Genomic DNA, 17,772 nt, shown 5'->3' on the forward strand with positions numbered 1-17,772 from the left:
AGCTTGGTTTAAACTACTCAGAGTGGCGCACACAACGCTGAAGACAATACCGACTGGTGTGTTTTGGTTTAAAATCACTCACTCTTTTGCTCAGGGATCATTGACATCAGCGTAAAAGCAATTTGCATACATATTAAGGAACAGGACTAGTCTATCTAAAGCGTTGCGACTCTTGACAGAGTAATTGGTATGATAACACTGAGCTGCTTCCTCTGACAGTGTGTGTGTGTGTGTGTGTGTGATATTGATAGAGCTGTACTCACCTTTCAGGCTGGTCAGGAAAAAAGGTCACAGCTTCACACATCTTCACAGTACTGACAGAGCCAAAGTTTACACAGATATATCAAGCAGGTTTTACAATGGTTTATTGAGTGAATATACAGCTCGGTATAGGCCCAACAGAAGCACATCCACTGAAATAGACTGACTGGACCAAATACCACAATAATACATGTTTGTCAAGAGACCTTTTATGGGAGGCCACTGACACACTTGAGTATTGAATATGTACTTTACATGTATTTAAAATACAAATATACTTTTTCACACACCATCTGAGAATATAGATATTAGACAAATAAATATACATCTTGATAAGGCTGAAATACAGTATATTGACAATTCAGCAATGTCGTTTCAATGATCACACACGAAAGAATTAAAAATACTGCCTATAAAATCTACACAAATTACAGGCTCAGTTTCAAACTTTAACTATCAGAGGATCAAAAGGCCACTAGCACGATCTCTGAATTAAAAATATGTACAATAAATACAAAATTCTCCAAACTAACACTCATACACATAATGTACATGCACACATATAGATACAGACCCCACACAGACCAAAACACTCATGCCTACCCACTTTCGCACAGTTTCCAGGGTAATATAAAGAATTACGGTCAAATATACAAGAAAATAAAATTACATAATAAATACTTTAGCTGTAAAATTACAATTTTCAATAGACAGCCCCATACAAAGTACCAAAAATCAGTAATTGCAATAGGAAAAAATGTGACATTACAAGAACTACTGACTATGGACACCCTCATGGTGACACCAGCATTAGAGCGGCCTGATAGTGTCTTTTGTTCAAACACAGTAGTTTATTTACATGTATTTATTGTAACACCAAGGTTATCCTCAAGTATAGCATAAAATACTAATATAGTATGTTCTTCAACAAGACCATCATACTCAGTGAGATGGATTTACATGTAAACAATATCAATGTGTGTTTGCACAAGTTGTTGTACTGATAAAACTGATTAATGTGACATAAGACATCCTAACTATCACAGTCACTTTACGATACAAATTTAAAACGGTAATTTGGCCAGTTAAGGTGCACTACAAAAACTATTTTCTTAATCAGATTTTTTTATTTTTGGTTTTCAGTCAATATATCTGAAAATTCTTAACAAGATGCATTTACCTGAGAAACAAAAAACAAAACAAAAAATATTAAGAGAATATATTAAATTTATACATTACTGTTCAAAAGTTTGGGGTCAGTTACATATTTGAATGTTTTTGAAAGAAATCTCTTATGTCTTGCTATTTTATGTCGTTCTCAGATGAAATATCATCACAGCTTGCTCCATTTCTCTAAATCTGTTTTTATGAATGAACGACTCTCTCAGGGTTGCCAAATTTTCACAACAAAACCCACCCAATTGCTACTCAAAACTAGCCTAAAACTAGCCCAATCGCGTAAAAATCGCGTTCCGGGGGGTAAAATCCGCATTTTTTGGTTTGGTTCCCGTGGAAAAATTGCATTCCAGGGGTTAAATATCATGTTATTTGGGGTCGCTTCAACTCGGACATGTAAAACAACCAGCGGCAACTGTGTTAAAATACCCCAATTCTTCAAGAAGAGCTCGCTGTAGCCTGCGGTAGACTTCCAACCCGGCCCCGGCCCCGGCTCCGGCCCGTGCCCTCATGACCACTTCACCAGCCCTGCAGGTAATTTCATTAGTTACAGAGACGGGTAGGTTTAGGGATCAGTGTTGGGTGTAGGCAATCAGTACTATGATGGACATGACCAATAAAATCTTAAGAATCGGCTGCAGGGCAGCACGGGCGTGGCTTCTGACATCACACTTGGATGTGGGCCGGGTTGGAAGTCCACCGCAGGCTGCAGCGAGATGCTTCTCCAATTCTTGGCAACAATGGACTTTCTTTAGATGCGCTGGTCTTCGTCTATAGCCGCTTGCGCCACCTGCTGGTGAGGAAGACTAACAGCAGATGGAGATTATGCATCGGTACTCGACTGTTATTCCTGCGGTTCCCGGATATGCAATGTTGAATTTTCTGTCAAATTTGAAGCACTGAATCTGTGGAAGTGAATTTGTAACGCGAAATAAAATGGACCCGAAAATTGGATAGAATATTACAGGTTGTATTTTTAAACAGACCGAATATTTTGGAAGTGAAACCTGAAAGGCGAGTATGGATTACTGAATTTTTAATAATGAAAATGTGTGTGAAATGTTTTGATGTGAAATATTCATAGCTTAAATGTAGAATTTCAGCCCACAAAAATGCAAGCCCTAAAAATAAAACGCAAGCACGGTTAATGCAATGCATATTTTTTCAATTAGTGCAATTCAACAAGCTTTTTTTATTTCAAAAAACATTCGTCATTAAATTACTTCCATATAATACAGTCAGTCTGAAAAGAATTCTTATGCTTCAAGTAAATTCATCTTGTTTTAAGGATGTTTAAATATTTGTACTGGAAAAAGAGACAAAAATACTGATTAAGATAATGTTTTATTGTAGTATGAGTCAGCGATTGCCACGCTCATATACATCAAACATACTATGTTGGTCTCAGTGCCACTTATATTTACAACACAGGTAAGAGACAGGCACAAGAAAAACCACCGATGGTTATAAATATGCTTCTGCAGTGTACCAGAGTGCTGCGAGTTGTGGCGTGACCCATCAGAGGAATGGGCGGAGTTCAGCAGCAGTGTCAGACTCTGTTCTGGCTGAGTGGCTGAACAGAGACAGGGGCGACAAGAGTTCAGAGCAGGTCGCCACACTGGCACAAAAGGTTAATGTACAGTTTTGCAAGTCCGTCTGGCCACAAGCGGGCCGTAGACAGCCGCCCAGAGAGCAGACAAATGCTTGCAATACTAAAACAGAGAGATTATTGCAAGAGTCATCGCCGCCACCTGTCCGAGCAGCAGGATACTTGCCCTCCCTTTTCCTACGTATTGCTTATGCATGAGGAAATTTGATGTCTTCTCTTATCAGATATCCTCTTTCTTCCTGACAGGTAATGCGAGAAATCCTTCGTAGGATGCTAAATAAATCCAGAAGCTCCTGATGTACAACTCCAGAGTTTGTGTGCCGTTGTGTCTGATCCACGCGGATGGCACTTCCGCAGGAGTTTTTATCAGCTCAGGTGGGATTTGTCTTATTATATGGTGTGTAATATCAGCAGAAGTAGTAAAGATGCTGTGGGGTTGAGGGAGGAGAGAGATTGTGAATTAAGGAATGCTTCGCACAGCAGTCACGCTCCAATGAGCGCCCATATAAAAATCTATTTCATTATGAAAATCATCAGAGAAAATTACAAACGGTTACACGACAAGCCTCACACAGGCCGCGGTCGGCATCTATCTAATCATTATTTGGCAAAAAGGAGGAGTGCTGGAGATGGGGCATGTCTGGGCACTCTATTTGCGGATCACCGGGCCCAGCAGAGCAGCCCCTCAGTTGCACATTTGCATTCAGATTTGCACTGCGTGATGGGATATGAGGCGGTGGGAGGCCTGAGCTCTATTAATAATCCTTCAGCCTTTTCTACAGTCCCGATTATGAATGAACCGGAGCTGGAGGAGGGGTAGCCTCTGATTTAATGCAGAGGTTCAGAAGGATGTCGCACCACTAGTACTGTCCCCTAATCACTTTTTTCCTAAAGCCGCTAAATCATTCAAGGAGAAAACTGATACAGTAGGGGGTTGAGGTCTTACTGGGGTCTGAATACAAATTTTGGGTTATTAATTCAGCGATGCTGAGATTGAATTTAGGAATGTATTACAGCACAACTGTGATGCTGTGAGAATATTAGATTTGTGCTTATTTGAAATTTTAATTGAAATCAAATTTAAAATATGAACATGCTCCATTCTCATTCAAAATCTTTTTATAATGATTAGATTAAAAAAAAAAAAAAAAACGCCTAAGGGATGTTCGGCACAGGATACTTTGTGTGTTTAAAAATAAGGAAAATGCATTGTGTTTTGTGTGAATGGCCCTAACGCTTACCTAGGATCTGTCCACCAAGAGATCATTCCCATTAGTCCTTTTTACATCCCTCCTATGTTTCTCTTGGGTCAGGGAGTGGTGTCACCACGGTGCATGGACCCCCGTGACCACAGGGCATGGCCTGGACCCCCTCCACCCCCGTGGTCCTTGTCCGACTCGGGTTGGCTCTGTGCTCGTTCGGGCTTAGGGTTGGGTGTCATGGGCGGGTCAGGCTGCTGCACCGACATCGTGCGACGGAGGTGCGTGCGCTTACACAAGAAGTCCGGTTTGGCTGACAGACCAAATGAGCCCTTTCGAAGCACCATTCGCACTGAAGAGCTCTTCTTGGGCCGGGCTCTGTGACTGAACTGCAGGGAGGATAGATGTACCGCGTAGCCCTCACTCAGGAACTGTGAAGGGTCACAAGACATGAGAAAATATTAGAGAAAACTTGATCATATTTGACCCGTTATTGTAGAAATTGAATGAAAGACAAGGAAGAATCAAAGTCAGTTAACCTGGCACTGATTCTGGTACTTCTTGGAAGGCCGTCCCACTATATATATCTGGTTTGGGCTGAGGCTCAGCATGCTATAGACGGAAATGTCCTTCATGGAGCCGTAGGCACAGTTGATTTTAATGTGACACTGCCAACATGAGAAAAGGGCAAAGTGTGATAGACGGCCTGAGGACCCACTACGAAAACACCTCAGTTCCTGTGTGACTACTCATGCGCGAGACAGGGGAAGTGAGCGTGAGAGAACTAGGCCAAGAGATGCAGAAATAAAGAAATAAAGAAATGTGATGTGTCTTACACATGTTCAGTCCTATTATGTGGTATACTTTCATGTCCCCGTCATATATTTATAATATACACCGCTGTTCAAAAATTTGGTGTCGGTGGCATTTTTTGCAAGAAGTCTCTTATGTTCAACATGGCATTAAATTATGGCAATAAATTTTAAAATGTAATTTATTCCTGTGATGGCAAAGCTGAATTTTTAGCATCATTACTCCAGTCTTCGGTGTCACATGATCCTTTAGAAATAATTCTAATAGGCTGATTTGATGCTCAAGAAACATTTCTTATTGTTATCAATGTTGAAAACGGCTGTGCTACCTAATATCTTTGTGGAAACTGTGATACATTTTTTTGTGGGGATTCTTTAATGTATAGAAATTCAAAAGAACAGTGTTTATTTATTATAAATGTCTTTACTGTCACTTTTGGTCAATTTACTGTGTTAGTTAGAATAAAAGTATTAATTTCTTTTAAAAAAATAACTGATCCCAAACACAATTAACTAAACATAAGGGTGAATCTTAAAATAATCTGGTTTTAATGGGGGTTTCCAATTCTGCCATATTCTCAGGTGCATCTGACATGAAATCTGGCAATTTATTAAACAACTGATTTTTTTACTCTTATTTTCATATTCCCTCACTGAGCAATGGTTAAATTCAGCTTTTTATTTCCATTCTGTTAGGCATCTGGTTCATTTTCCATTGTGTACATAATAAGAAGTTATGATTCATAAACTTTAAGTGTCTGAACTTGACAAAAGGCATATTTCTGAAAGTCTAGTGTACCTTTTTATAGAAACACTTCCTTAAAGGGATAGTTCACCCAAAAATGAAAATTTGATGTTTATCTGCTTACCCCCAGAGCATCAAGATGTAGGTGACTTTGTTTCTTCAGTAGATTACAATTGATGATTTTTAACTCCAACCGCTGCCGTCTGTCAGTGGTATAATGCAAGTCAGCGGGAACTTGGACTATAAGAGTAAATAAAACACGACAGACAAATCCAAATTAAACCCTGCGGCTCGTGACGACACATTGATGTCCTAAGATGTCACTGCCGCTGTCAGAGCGCGATCAGACCAAACGAATCGAGTGATGAATGCAGTTGGACATAGTGGTATGTGTATGATATAAATACTGTTCGGTTTCTCACACAAACCGATCGTTTCGTGTCTTAAGACATCAGTGTGTCGTCACGAGCCGCAGGGTTTAATTTGGATTTGTCTGTCGTGTTTTATTTACTCTTATAGTCCAAGTTCCCGCTGACTTGCATTATACCACTGAATTTAAAAATCATCATTTGTGTTCTACTGAAGAAACAAAGACACCTACATCTTGGATGCGCTGGGGGTAAGCAGATAAACATAAAACTATCCCTTTAAACTACATCACAGCCATATTCATATTTTACAAGCTACAGAGTTCAAAAAAGTACTGCAGAACAGGAATGACCCATATATATATGTGGACACGGTAGCAAAAAGATTTACCTCGTGCACCAGGTTCCTGAGGAAGATGGTTTTCTGGCGAAGTGGGTCGTGCACCAACCCCTCCGAAAAGAAGATCATTCCCTGGGGGAAGTTGTGTTGAGACAGCCAGGACACAACCCTCTGCTTTTGCATGTCTGGACGGCCAGTGATGTAAATGATCAGGTAGCCCAGGTCCTGCCAGTGTCTGCATGCAAAATACTATAATTTACCCTCTGCGCAATGCCATGATTTGGGGAATGATTTCCGGATAGTCATAGCGCCTGGTCCTCCAACAACAGATTGCATTTGACAAAGCAGTAAATTTGCCCAAGGACAGTCTGGGAAACAACCCAAGATTGTCCATTTGTGAATCCCAAACCCCATCTGATATCTGGTATCAGCACTTCCCTATCTCTCTATTAAATGAAATCCAATTGTATTTCACCGGCAGGCCGGTTCTTTTCAATATCGCTATGGCATGAAATGAAAGCATCGATTCTCTCTCACACACATTTACACACAAAGCCACCCAGTGAATTTGTTACCTGACCACATCCACAGCTCCGGGCCGTACTTTAGGGTCACTGCCCATAATAGAGACGCTAGCGGCAAATGAACCGTCGATGCTAAAGACGACACACTCCATCCCCCTTGGCAACACCGTCAGGAAGGCTTCTGCACTCGTCTGGTCACCCCTGCAAGGAAAGAGACATAAGGTGCGAGGAGAACAAAGATCCGGCTCTTGATCAAACTCGAGATGCGGCAAAAGGCCCGAGATCAATTTTACAACAGTTTTTCTCCTTGAGCCCTCAGGGTGAGAGTTTTACGAGTGCCAATTGAACGCTTCTTGGTATCCTCGCAAATTATCCCTGCTGAGACAACCTTGAGATACAGCCCTTTTGGATACATTACAAGTAATCTTCAGAGTCCCATTGACTTACTTGACAACCATTTTGATGGGGTAGACTCCCACGGCAAGCTTTTTGCTTTTGGGGATGGTGTAGGTCACTCTGCCACTGCTGTTGGTCACCTCGGTGTCTAAGTGCACCCAGCGACCCGACTGCGGCTGGGTCATCACGTACACATCGACCTGAGATACAAAACAACAAAGAAACAGACAATGAGAATGAGATGGAGGGAAATTATTGAGGCACACCAGGGTTGTCACGACTCATATTTGAGTAGTCAAAATGTCATTGAATGTTTTGATACCATAGAAAACACTATTTTGCTATTCAATGTACTCTTTATTTGAGAAGTTAAACATTAATATACTATACCATTCAAAAGTTTGTGGTCATTAAGGTTTCTTTTAGAAGAAATTAATACTTTTATTTAGCAAAGATACATTAAATTGATTAAAAGTAACCGTAAAGACATTTGTATTGTTACAAAAGATTTCTATTTCAAACAAATGCTGTTCTTTAAACACGTTTAATTCATTAAAGAATCTTGACTTCAACCCTTTGAATAGTAGTGTAAATATTACAATTATTAAGTGCAAATATTATGTTCATACTAATATTGTATATGTCATGCAGTGTTCAAGTATTTGTCAATAATGTTAAATTGTAAGTAATTAAAAACATTCTACATTAAAAAAGTAAAGAGAAGTGGTTTTGTCTTTTTCCTTTTCAATATTGCTTTAATTAATAATTGCAACATAAACAGATAGTTTATAACAATTTTAGATTTTTTCCCTGCCTCTTAACATTGTCCAGTCGCCATGAAATCAAAATGGAAGTTTTTTGGCTTTTAGTATGAATATGTTAGCCTTACTCTTATCTATAAGCTAGTGTGCTCCAAAACAATGACGAAATTCATATTTAGAAGATTAAGCATTCAAAACTTTCAGTCTCTAACTTCCACCAATATGAATCAATGATTATGATGACATCACACTGCACAGCTTCTCATCAGATGTTCTGTCCAATCAAATGCTCTCTAGAATCTAAAGCGTCTCTCGCCCCCTACATTATAAATAGACGTTTAGCTCACACATTTACTGTTTTCTGCATGGTGAATGCTGCATAGTGCACTATATAGGGGATAGGGAACAATTAATACAATGTAAATATGCTTTTCATTGAGGCGAATGAAATCTGGTTTCACGTTAGTGTCACGAGAACTGCCGCAGGGCGCACACACACAGTCTGCTCTGGTCCAGAGACACGATAGCACAGAGCCGATCATATGCGCGAGTCTGTGCAGACCACAAAACGTTCGGACACATTTGAATTCTGCACAGAATGCTATATTTTAAAGCGATATGGAGATTAGGAGGAAAAACGGTTAGAGATTTGAAGGAAACTGAGACTTTACTGAACTCAACGGCTCTGGTTGAGCTGTGATATAAACAAAATGGTACTGGCTATTTTAAAGGTGCCCTAGATTCAAAAATTGAATTTACCTTGGCATAGTTAAATAACAAGAGTTCAGTACATGGAAAAGACATACAGTGAGTCTCAAACCCCATTGTTTCCTCCTTCTTATATAAATATAATTTGTTTAAACAACATCTGAAGAACAGGCGAATCTCAACATAACACAGACTGTTATGTAACAGTCGGGGTGTACGCCCCAATATTTGCATAATGCCAGCCCATGATGTTCCCAACATTATGAAAGGGATTACACAAGGGTAGCCAGTATTAACGTCTGGAGCTGCACACAGCCGAATCATCAGACTAGGTAAGCAAGCAAGAACTACAGCGAAAAATGGCAGATGGAGCAATAATAACTGACATAATCCATGATAGCATGATATTTTTACTGATATTTGTAAATTGTCTTTCTAAATGTTTCGTTAGCATGTTGCTAATGTACTGTTAAATGAGGTTAAAGTTACCATCGTTTCTTACTGTATTCATGGAGACAAGAGCCGTCACTATTTTAATTTTTTAAACACTTGCAGTCAGTATAATGCATAAACACAACTTCATTCTTTATAAATCTCTCCAACAGTGTAGCATTAGCCGTTAGCCACGGAGCATAGCCTCAAATTCACTCAGAATAAAACTTTAACATCCAAATAAATACTTTACTCACATAATTCGAAGCATGCAAACAGCATGCATGACGAACATCTTGTAAAGATCCATTTGAGGGTTATATTAGCTGTGTGAACTTTGTAAATGTGCTGTAATATAGTCGACAGGTCGTGAGGCAGGGAGCACACGATTTAAGGGGGCGGCGCCGAGTGTAAATCAGTGCATTGTTAATGATGCCCCAAAATAGGCAGTTAAAAAAATTCATTTAAAAAAATCTATGGGGTATTTTGAGCTGAAACTTCACAGACACATTCAGGAGACACCTTAGACTTATATTACATCTTGTGAAAAAGCATTCTTGGGCACCTTTAAAAAAGGGAGCGGCCTGTCTGCCTGTTTCAGTGGAAATTACGTCAACACATTGAATAATGCTGTGCATTCCAAGGCACTTCAGTGGGCCCTTAAAGTATAACTTGATAATGTTTACATTGCAGCTTCACCAAGATCGCCAATATATTAGTAATTGGCTTCGAAATGTAAATAATGACTACTAAATAATGCATCCCTAATTCTAACTGTTTACCTATGCGGCCTCATATTAACAAAAGGTGCAAGTGCTATTTACAGCAAATTGAGTGGGTACTGATACTGTAAAAGATACTGGCAAAGGAGCATGATTTTATTTTTACCATTGGAAAAAAAATTAAAAAATAATTCCACTAACATTTTGATTGCATGCAAATAGCTTGTATAAATGAGAGTGGACCACTGCTCTCTCACCTTTTCGCCAGTCAGGGTTACCATATCCAGAGGACCGTACATGAAACGACCAACCAGGGTCTGGTGCCCGTCCTCGGTTGCGATGACATCATTGACTCTGTGGTTGGCAGTGACATTCTGCAGACAGAAAGAGGAGATATTAGGTTGTCTCTGCTTTTCAATTTTTTTTTATCCTTTGCCACAATAAGAGCAAATGACATTGATAATATACCATTACTTCCATGCACCATTACTGACAGATGGGAAAAAAAAGAGAAAGGGGCAATTTCATAAGTATGCAGTACAAAGTCCTTCCAAAAGAGGGTGTCACACTCTAATCCTTCCCTTCTTCAATAAATTTCATTTTCATGATAACTCTGTTCTACACAGAGCCCAGTGAAGATAAATCCTTCAGCTCCTGCTGAGGCAGCTGCGTTTAAATGTGAAATTAAAGCAAGAAAAACACAGAGCTATGCAAATCTTGAAAATAACTGTCCGCAGTCACCTTCATGCCAGCAGATGAAGCAGACAAACATAGAGAGGAAGATAAACACAAGAAGCTTTTACTCTGCCGCTTTATAGAGCAAAGGCAAGACTTTGAGACAGCGTCTGAATACACAAAAGCTTCCCCCATAAGCCCGACTCAAACGTCCCTCTCATATACCAGCTATTATAGTGACACTAATACTCTATGTATGAGACATCGTCATATCAATACTTGAATTCATGTAAACATTGAATCTCAACTGAACGAGAAATCGCCAACTCACATTGAAAATTAATAACTTCAGGTCATTTGGTCATGTTATTGTGAATGTCACTTTAAAAAGTAACTTCTTAGCATGGCCACTTTAGGATAAGAAGCTAAATACTGTGACTTTGTTAATATTATGCTATCATGTTAGCATGGCATGAGCGCACAGAGATCCGTAAATGATTGGCCCACACAAGCTAATGAGACTGATTTGTCATTTAATGAATATTGCTTGCAGCCATTAATATTGATTAAGTCAGTCAATAAATCATCTTGGCATGGGCCCATACACGATTGCCATATGATGGGCTTCCAAACAGACACATATGCACACAAGGCCAATAAGCAACATACCATATGTGCTGGTGACACACCTGAATGGATCTTCAGACACAAGACTGATTTAACATAGGAGCATGCTGCTACGTAGGAGAAGCTTGGATTCAGGATGGTGCCGACTTGCAGGTCTCGCAAGGTCGTTCACTGAGCCAAAATGATGCACAAGTGGATAAAAACATTCAGGGTCTCACAACAGAATCAGGAGAGTCTTTTGAAAACAACACGACTGCATTGAAACGGCTTTGAAAGGCTAGCAAAAGCTCTGATCAAACACTATTGAGGCCATCAGCGCATTGAGAAGGGCTCAGCGGGCAGAAGAAATAACCACGATTTCAGATCAAGGTCTTGAGTGATCAAAACATCATTCCCTGTGAAAAGAAAACACACAGAAGTGTTTCTGTGAGCTATACTTAACCTCAGTGAAGGACTGGGAAGAATTGGTCTTTGTTATGGCGGGTTCTTTTGAACGATAGCCGAAAATATACCCAAGTAAACCTGAACAGGCAGTAGTTTTCAACAGCACTGTTAGGTAATTGTGTCGATGTGCCTCCGAGCAGTAAATCAAGGTCGGCCGTGATGCCTATTTTCGTAAGGAGCAGATTTCTGCCCACGCACACTGAGCTATTGTGTCACATTTGAGAATCTCAAAGCATTGGCAGAGAGGGGATATTTTTAGTTCTTCTACAATGTCAGGACTCTGCTGCAGTCCACATTTTTACTTGAGTGATATGTGTGTAAGTCAGAAATTAGCCAGGGCTCGGAGGGAAAAAATTGCATTAAAAGGGACATACTGTAAATGCCCTGAATAATTAAATGTGGCTAAAAAAATGTCTCAAATCGAAATTATTACACAAAATCTACAGTGACAGCAGACAGTATACTTTACAATCTGGCATTGAGACCAGCCAATTATTTTAAATTAGGCACTTATATCGATAAGCTGATAAATATTTTAGGTTATGGCCAATGATTTTCAAAAAATAAAATATTACATATAAAAATATATAAATATAAAAAATCTAAAATATTCCAGAATATTTTATTTAAATAAATCAAAAAATAAAACACTAACAGTTAAGATAAATCATTTTAAATGCGGCATTTCAAGTTGGCCATAAATGGAAATTTACCATTTCTATTTTCTAAATGCATATTATTGATCTTACTGTGAACAATTTATCTGTACGTTTCATTTTTTTTTTTTTTTTTTTTTTTAATAATTCTGACCTTGTAATTATTTAATAAAAAAGTTGATAATTCAGTGAAAACTAATGACATATGCTGGACTTTTCATCCACACATACCCTGTCTGTTTCTTAACAATCGGCTGCAAGCTTGTATTCAGATCTGTCAACAACTGATGAACAGAACTGGCCTAAATTTCTTCCTCCGTGTTTGTCCCTGGACTTTTGTGTTACTTCTTCTCTTGAGTGCCATGTTGTAGTCCTTTGTAATTTTCCCCTTGATTGTCTTTCCCAAGTGTATCTTGTTATTGCTTTATGCTTGTTTGCCCCTGTGTATATATAGCTCTGGTGTTTCTCTTGTAGTTTTGTCATTTGTTGTGAATGTTATGGTTGATGCTCTCCTTGTTGTTTTGCTCCGCATGTTTGTTCTGACACCCCCCCCCCCCAATAAATAACCCGTCTCTGCCTGTTTTCTCCTCCCGCTGATGTGTCACAATGTGGTAAAAAAAGATCTGCAGCTACTTTTGTTACATTGCGACTTTAAAGAGATAGTTCAACCAAAAATGAAAATTCTGTCATTAATTACTCACCCTCAGGTCTTTCCACACCCATAAGACTTCCGTATATCTTCAGAACACAAATTAAGATATTTTTGATGAAATACGAGAGGTATATGACTCGTCCATAGACAGCAATATAATCAACACTTTCAAGGTCCAGAAAGGAAAAAGACATTGTTAAAACCGTTGACGTGACTGCAGTGGTTCAACCTTCATTTTATGAAGTGACGAGAATACTTTTTGTGCACAAAAACAAAACAAAAATAAGGACTTTATTCAACAGTCTCTTCTCTTCCCTGTCATTATTCTTATGAAGGTAATGAAGTAAGCACAGTGAAGGCTTCTGTGTTTACGTCCATATGCCGGCTCAGTACTGGCCAAAGCTGTTCACGTGAGCAGCACGACACATGCATGTGATGCTGATGCAGGAGCTGACTAATAATGAGTCAGTGTTCTGACGTAGAACCTGGAAGCGCTGGACATAAACAATGTATGAGAATGACACAGAAGAGAAGATATTGCTGAATAAAGTCGTTATTTTTGTTTTGTTTTTGCACATAAAAAGTATTCTCGTCACTTCATAAAATGAAGGTTGAACCACTGCAGTCACGTCAACAGTTTTAACGATGTCTTTAGTACCTTTCTGCACCTTGAAAGTGTTGATTATATTGTTGTCTGTCTATGGACGAGTCATATACCTCTCGGATTCATCAAAAATATCTTAATTTGTGTTCTGAAGATGAACGAAGGTCTTACAGGTTTGGAACAACATGAGGGTGAGTAATTAATGACAGAATTTTCATTTTTTGGTGAACTAACCCTTTAAGGATCCAACAGATATGATAAAAAAATGATCAGCCGATAAGCAATATAGTACCAATATATCACACCAATATATTATGGCTGGACAAACAATATTTCCACATATTAGCTGCTGAAAATCAATTCCAAAGGTCAAATATTATCTCTTAATAAAAATATGACACTGCTGCAGATGGATACTTCTATAACACTGACTGATGGCTAACCTTACTCAGCAGATTTCATGCACAGAGCTCTAAAATTAATCACAACAGACACTTATAATGAAGAGTAAGTTGAACTTGCATCACACCATCGGCAGGCCTGGGCGAATGGTGAAAGCTTAATGGATGCCTACCAATGCATGTGAGAGTGTTTTTGTCAGCATGGCCATGTTTGTCCTTACCCTAAGCTTGACGTGTGTGCGTCTGCGTAGCCACTTCTCTCTTGGACTTGAAGGGGAGAAGGGGGCGGAGTCAGAGTTGTCTGTCTCTTGGGCTTTCACATAGTCACAGTGCATCACCTGTCAATCAATCACATAGATATAAGCAACCAATCATTACTGTCATCAAGAGGCTGTTTAACCTCTAACGGAGGTTAAAGGTAAAGTGTGTAATTTCTGCGGCACTAAAAGCACCATAATTGTTTTCCAATAGGTAACAAGTTTCAACAGCTTGGTTAGACAAACCCGCCCAAAATGTATGGCATTGGTTAAGCCAGATGCAGAGATTTTAGACAACTAATTGCTTATAGTAGTATCTACACATTATACTTGGATAGAAATTAATCAAAATGGACAATAGAATGTCATGCCATCCTTATTTATATAGCACTTTATACAACACAGATTGTTTCAAAGCAGCTTCACAGTTATAAAAAGGAAAATAATAGAATCAATGATGCAAACTTAATCAAAAATGAGACATTCAAATTCTGCAGGGGGGGGGGGGGGGGGGGGGGGTGGGGGGGTGTAATGCTATTTCATGCATTCTGACTTATTTACACTGTTAAAGAGTTGCATTCTCATGCTAAACATGGCCAAAGTTTCAAAACACGAGTTGGACGTATGACTGAGTATTTCTGTGCCAAATATACAACAGTGGACATGTCTCGCAGAACTTTTTTCGAGTATGGCCTTTATGACATCATAAAAGGGCGGAATTCCATGTATGGGTACTTCTCCCTGATAAGCGTGCGCACACACACCACCCAGAGCAAGAGCACGCCCATCAACGCACTTTGTTCGGGATACGGAAGCCGAGAGATTTTTCAACAATGGCTGTGTCCCAATTCAGGGGCTGCACCCTTTGAAGGCTGCATACATCATTGAGGCAGTCTCATTTAAGAAAAATAACCATTAGATTGCAAAGTAAGAAGGAAATTACAGTATTTCACACCTTACAATGAATATCAGTCAGTTTTATTACGTTACTTTTCTTAAATAAGACATCCTTGATGACGTATGCAGCCTTCAAATGCGACCTCCGGAGGACGCAGCCTCCGAAATGAGACTCAACTCCTGTCACCAAAGGAGTGTGTTTTTGGTTGTGAGCGAGAGATTACCTTTTTCAGCTTCCCAAAGAACCCAGCGTTAAGGGAACAGTGGATGAAGTTTGTTTTTCCGGGGCAGCAACACGTATGTTTGTTTGTTCCCGGGATTTTGGTGATGAATGCTTTGTAAACAAGTCCCAGTTCGGCGCTGTATTTGCAGATTGCGGGCGATGAGTAAAGCTGCATCAGATGTCTGTGTTTTGTTGGCAATCGGCACGCAAGTGCATAAAATGTAAACAACACAAACGGTTTTGTTCCCTTGTTTTTTTATATTATGTTGCAGCTAGCAGACGATCTCTACACAAAAGCTGCATGTGCTCGCGACTCTCTAGCTCTGCCCACGGCACTGAAGGCAGGCATGCCTCCATGAGCTCGGCTTTTTTCAGAAAGACTCGGTACAGCGTATCTATCTTTTATAAATATAATAAAACAAAAGACTTTTTGGAGATAAGAAAGATGCAATATTACTCTATATGTACTCAAGATTAACATGAGATTGGTAGAAACTGTGTGTGATCCCCCCGCCCCTCCCTTTAAGGGATGAATAGTCAAGCTGTAATTGTTTTCCATCCAATAGATAATAAGAAATGCTATTTTCCCCAAGGATAAACAACAAAACTTTCTTTAAATGCAGCAACTGTACAGCTATGATTGAATCAGAATGCAGGTATAAAAACTTCAAATGAAATACAAGTCTCAAATTTTTTTCTGTTTCCTGCAACAATATAACTACTGTGAGAAATACACCAGTTTTTATGACCTCTGGTATTTCACAAATAAATCAGTCTATTCAAGTGTAGATGAAATGTCTTTGTTGCTGTAACATTTGAGCTGGATCAAGGGGATCATGCTTTTACTAGTCTTTCGTATTACTCTTAAGGCTTGAGGATTTGCTGAATGTGAGACAATAGCTGCATTTGAGGACATAAATCTTTGCAAAATTGTGTCAATCTTTGACTTTGATGAAGTTGTTAAAGGGGGGTATCACACACAGTTTCTACCAATCTCATGTTAATCTTGAGTACACATAGAGAAACAATTTATCCTTCATATCTCTGAAAAGTCTTTAGTTTTATCATATTTATAAAAGATACATACGCTCTACCGAGTCTTTCAAGCTGGGACTTGTTTACACAGTATTCATCACCGAAATCGCGGGAACAAACAAACATACGTGCACAACTCCGTTGCTGCACCGGAAAAACAAACTTCATCCACTGTTCACTTAACGCTGGGTTCTTTGGGAAGCTGAAAAAGGTAATCTTTCCCTCACCAAAAACACACTCCTTTGGTGACAGGAGATGCGTCTCATTTCGGAGGCTGTGTCCTCCGGAGGTTGCATTTGAAGGCTGCATACGTCATCAAGGATGTCTGTTTTAAGAAAAGTACTGTAATAAAACTGACTGATATTCATTGTGAGGTGTAAAATACAGTAATTTCTTTCTTACTTTGCAATCTAATGGTTATTTTTCTTAAACCTCTGGAGTCTGGGGCTGATTTGGTGCTTGGAGAAGTTTTGACATGCCCTGACATTTGTGCTTTTTTCAGTTGTTCATAAACATATAAATGACAAAAGTGTCATTACACTGTATTCAGCACAAACTAGGCTACAATAATATGTGAGGAACATGTATGTACATGTTTGTATTTTTGAAGGAATAATGTTTATGCGTGGTTATTGAAAAAACAAAAAACTTAAGTCACTGAAATAAGGCCAAAAAAAGTATATTAAATCTGTGTTCACAAGACTTCTGGGTATTGGAGGTTGTAGACTAGAGTTTTTGCTTCAGAATTATGTAAAAATTATGTTGCCTACTCCTTCATATAAAACAATATATTGATTTAGTTTTTGTAAGACACTTTTTGTCAAGAAACACAGCATGCGTGGAGGTGTGAATCTGCATGAATAATGGGCCATTTACACCTGAGAAGACAAAAGAATCACATAATAATGACCTGAAATGACTTGCATATTAATGAGGCCTTTCAGTCAGGTAGGCTGTGAAAAAAACCCTCTGTAATAATGTCTCAGCTCATCATAAACAACAATACTGTGAAATATTATTACAATTTAAAATAATGGTATTCTATTATATTCTTTAAAATATAATATATTTCTGTGATGCAAAGTGTCTGAAAAATTATGTTACCTCTATGGCATTTCATATAGGCTTTTTGCTTAAAAGCATGCACATTTGGAGAAATATTGATGGATTCTTATATATTTATGTCATTTATGTATTTTCTATACGGAGAAGTAATATTTATTGTCATCACTATGAGTGCTGGATACT

General features: G+C 38.9%; 1 protein-coding gene across 4 annotated transcripts in view; it reads right to left on the bottom strand.

Annotated features, from left to right (window-relative positions):
- Window positions 1-348: 348 nt before the first annotated feature.
- Window positions 349-17,772, bottom strand: part of pitpnm3 (PITPNM family member 3) — a 119,798-nt gene continuing 102,374 nt past the window's right edge. For all 4 annotated transcript variants that reach the window (XM_048160214.1, XM_048160213.1, XM_048160212.1 and 1 more), the window contains 8 exons: window positions 14,334-14,450; window positions 10,311-10,427; window positions 7,482-7,630; window positions 7,086-7,235; window positions 6,562-6,745; window positions 4,785-4,913; window positions 4,288-4,676; window positions 349-3,474 (listed from right to left, as the gene is read on the bottom strand). In XM_048160214.1, coding sequence (XP_048016171.1) covers window positions 4,356-4,676; window positions 4,785-4,913; window positions 6,562-6,745; window positions 7,086-7,235; window positions 7,482-7,630; window positions 10,311-10,427; window positions 14,334-14,450 — 1,167 coding nt within the window. In that variant the 3' untranslated portion in view covers window positions 349-3,474; window positions 4,288-4,355. The remainder of the gene's footprint in view (window positions 3,475-4,287; window positions 4,677-4,784; window positions 4,914-6,561; window positions 6,746-7,085; window positions 7,236-7,481; window positions 7,631-10,310; window positions 10,428-14,333; window positions 14,451-17,772) is intronic.

Source organism: Megalobrama amblycephala, linkage group LG16 (assembly GCF_018812025.1).
Source record: "Megalobrama amblycephala isolate DHTTF-2021 linkage group LG16, ASM1881202v1, whole genome shotgun sequence".
NCBI classification, from domain to species: domain Eukaryota; kingdom Metazoa; phylum Chordata; class Actinopteri; order Cypriniformes; family Xenocyprididae; genus Megalobrama; species Megalobrama amblycephala.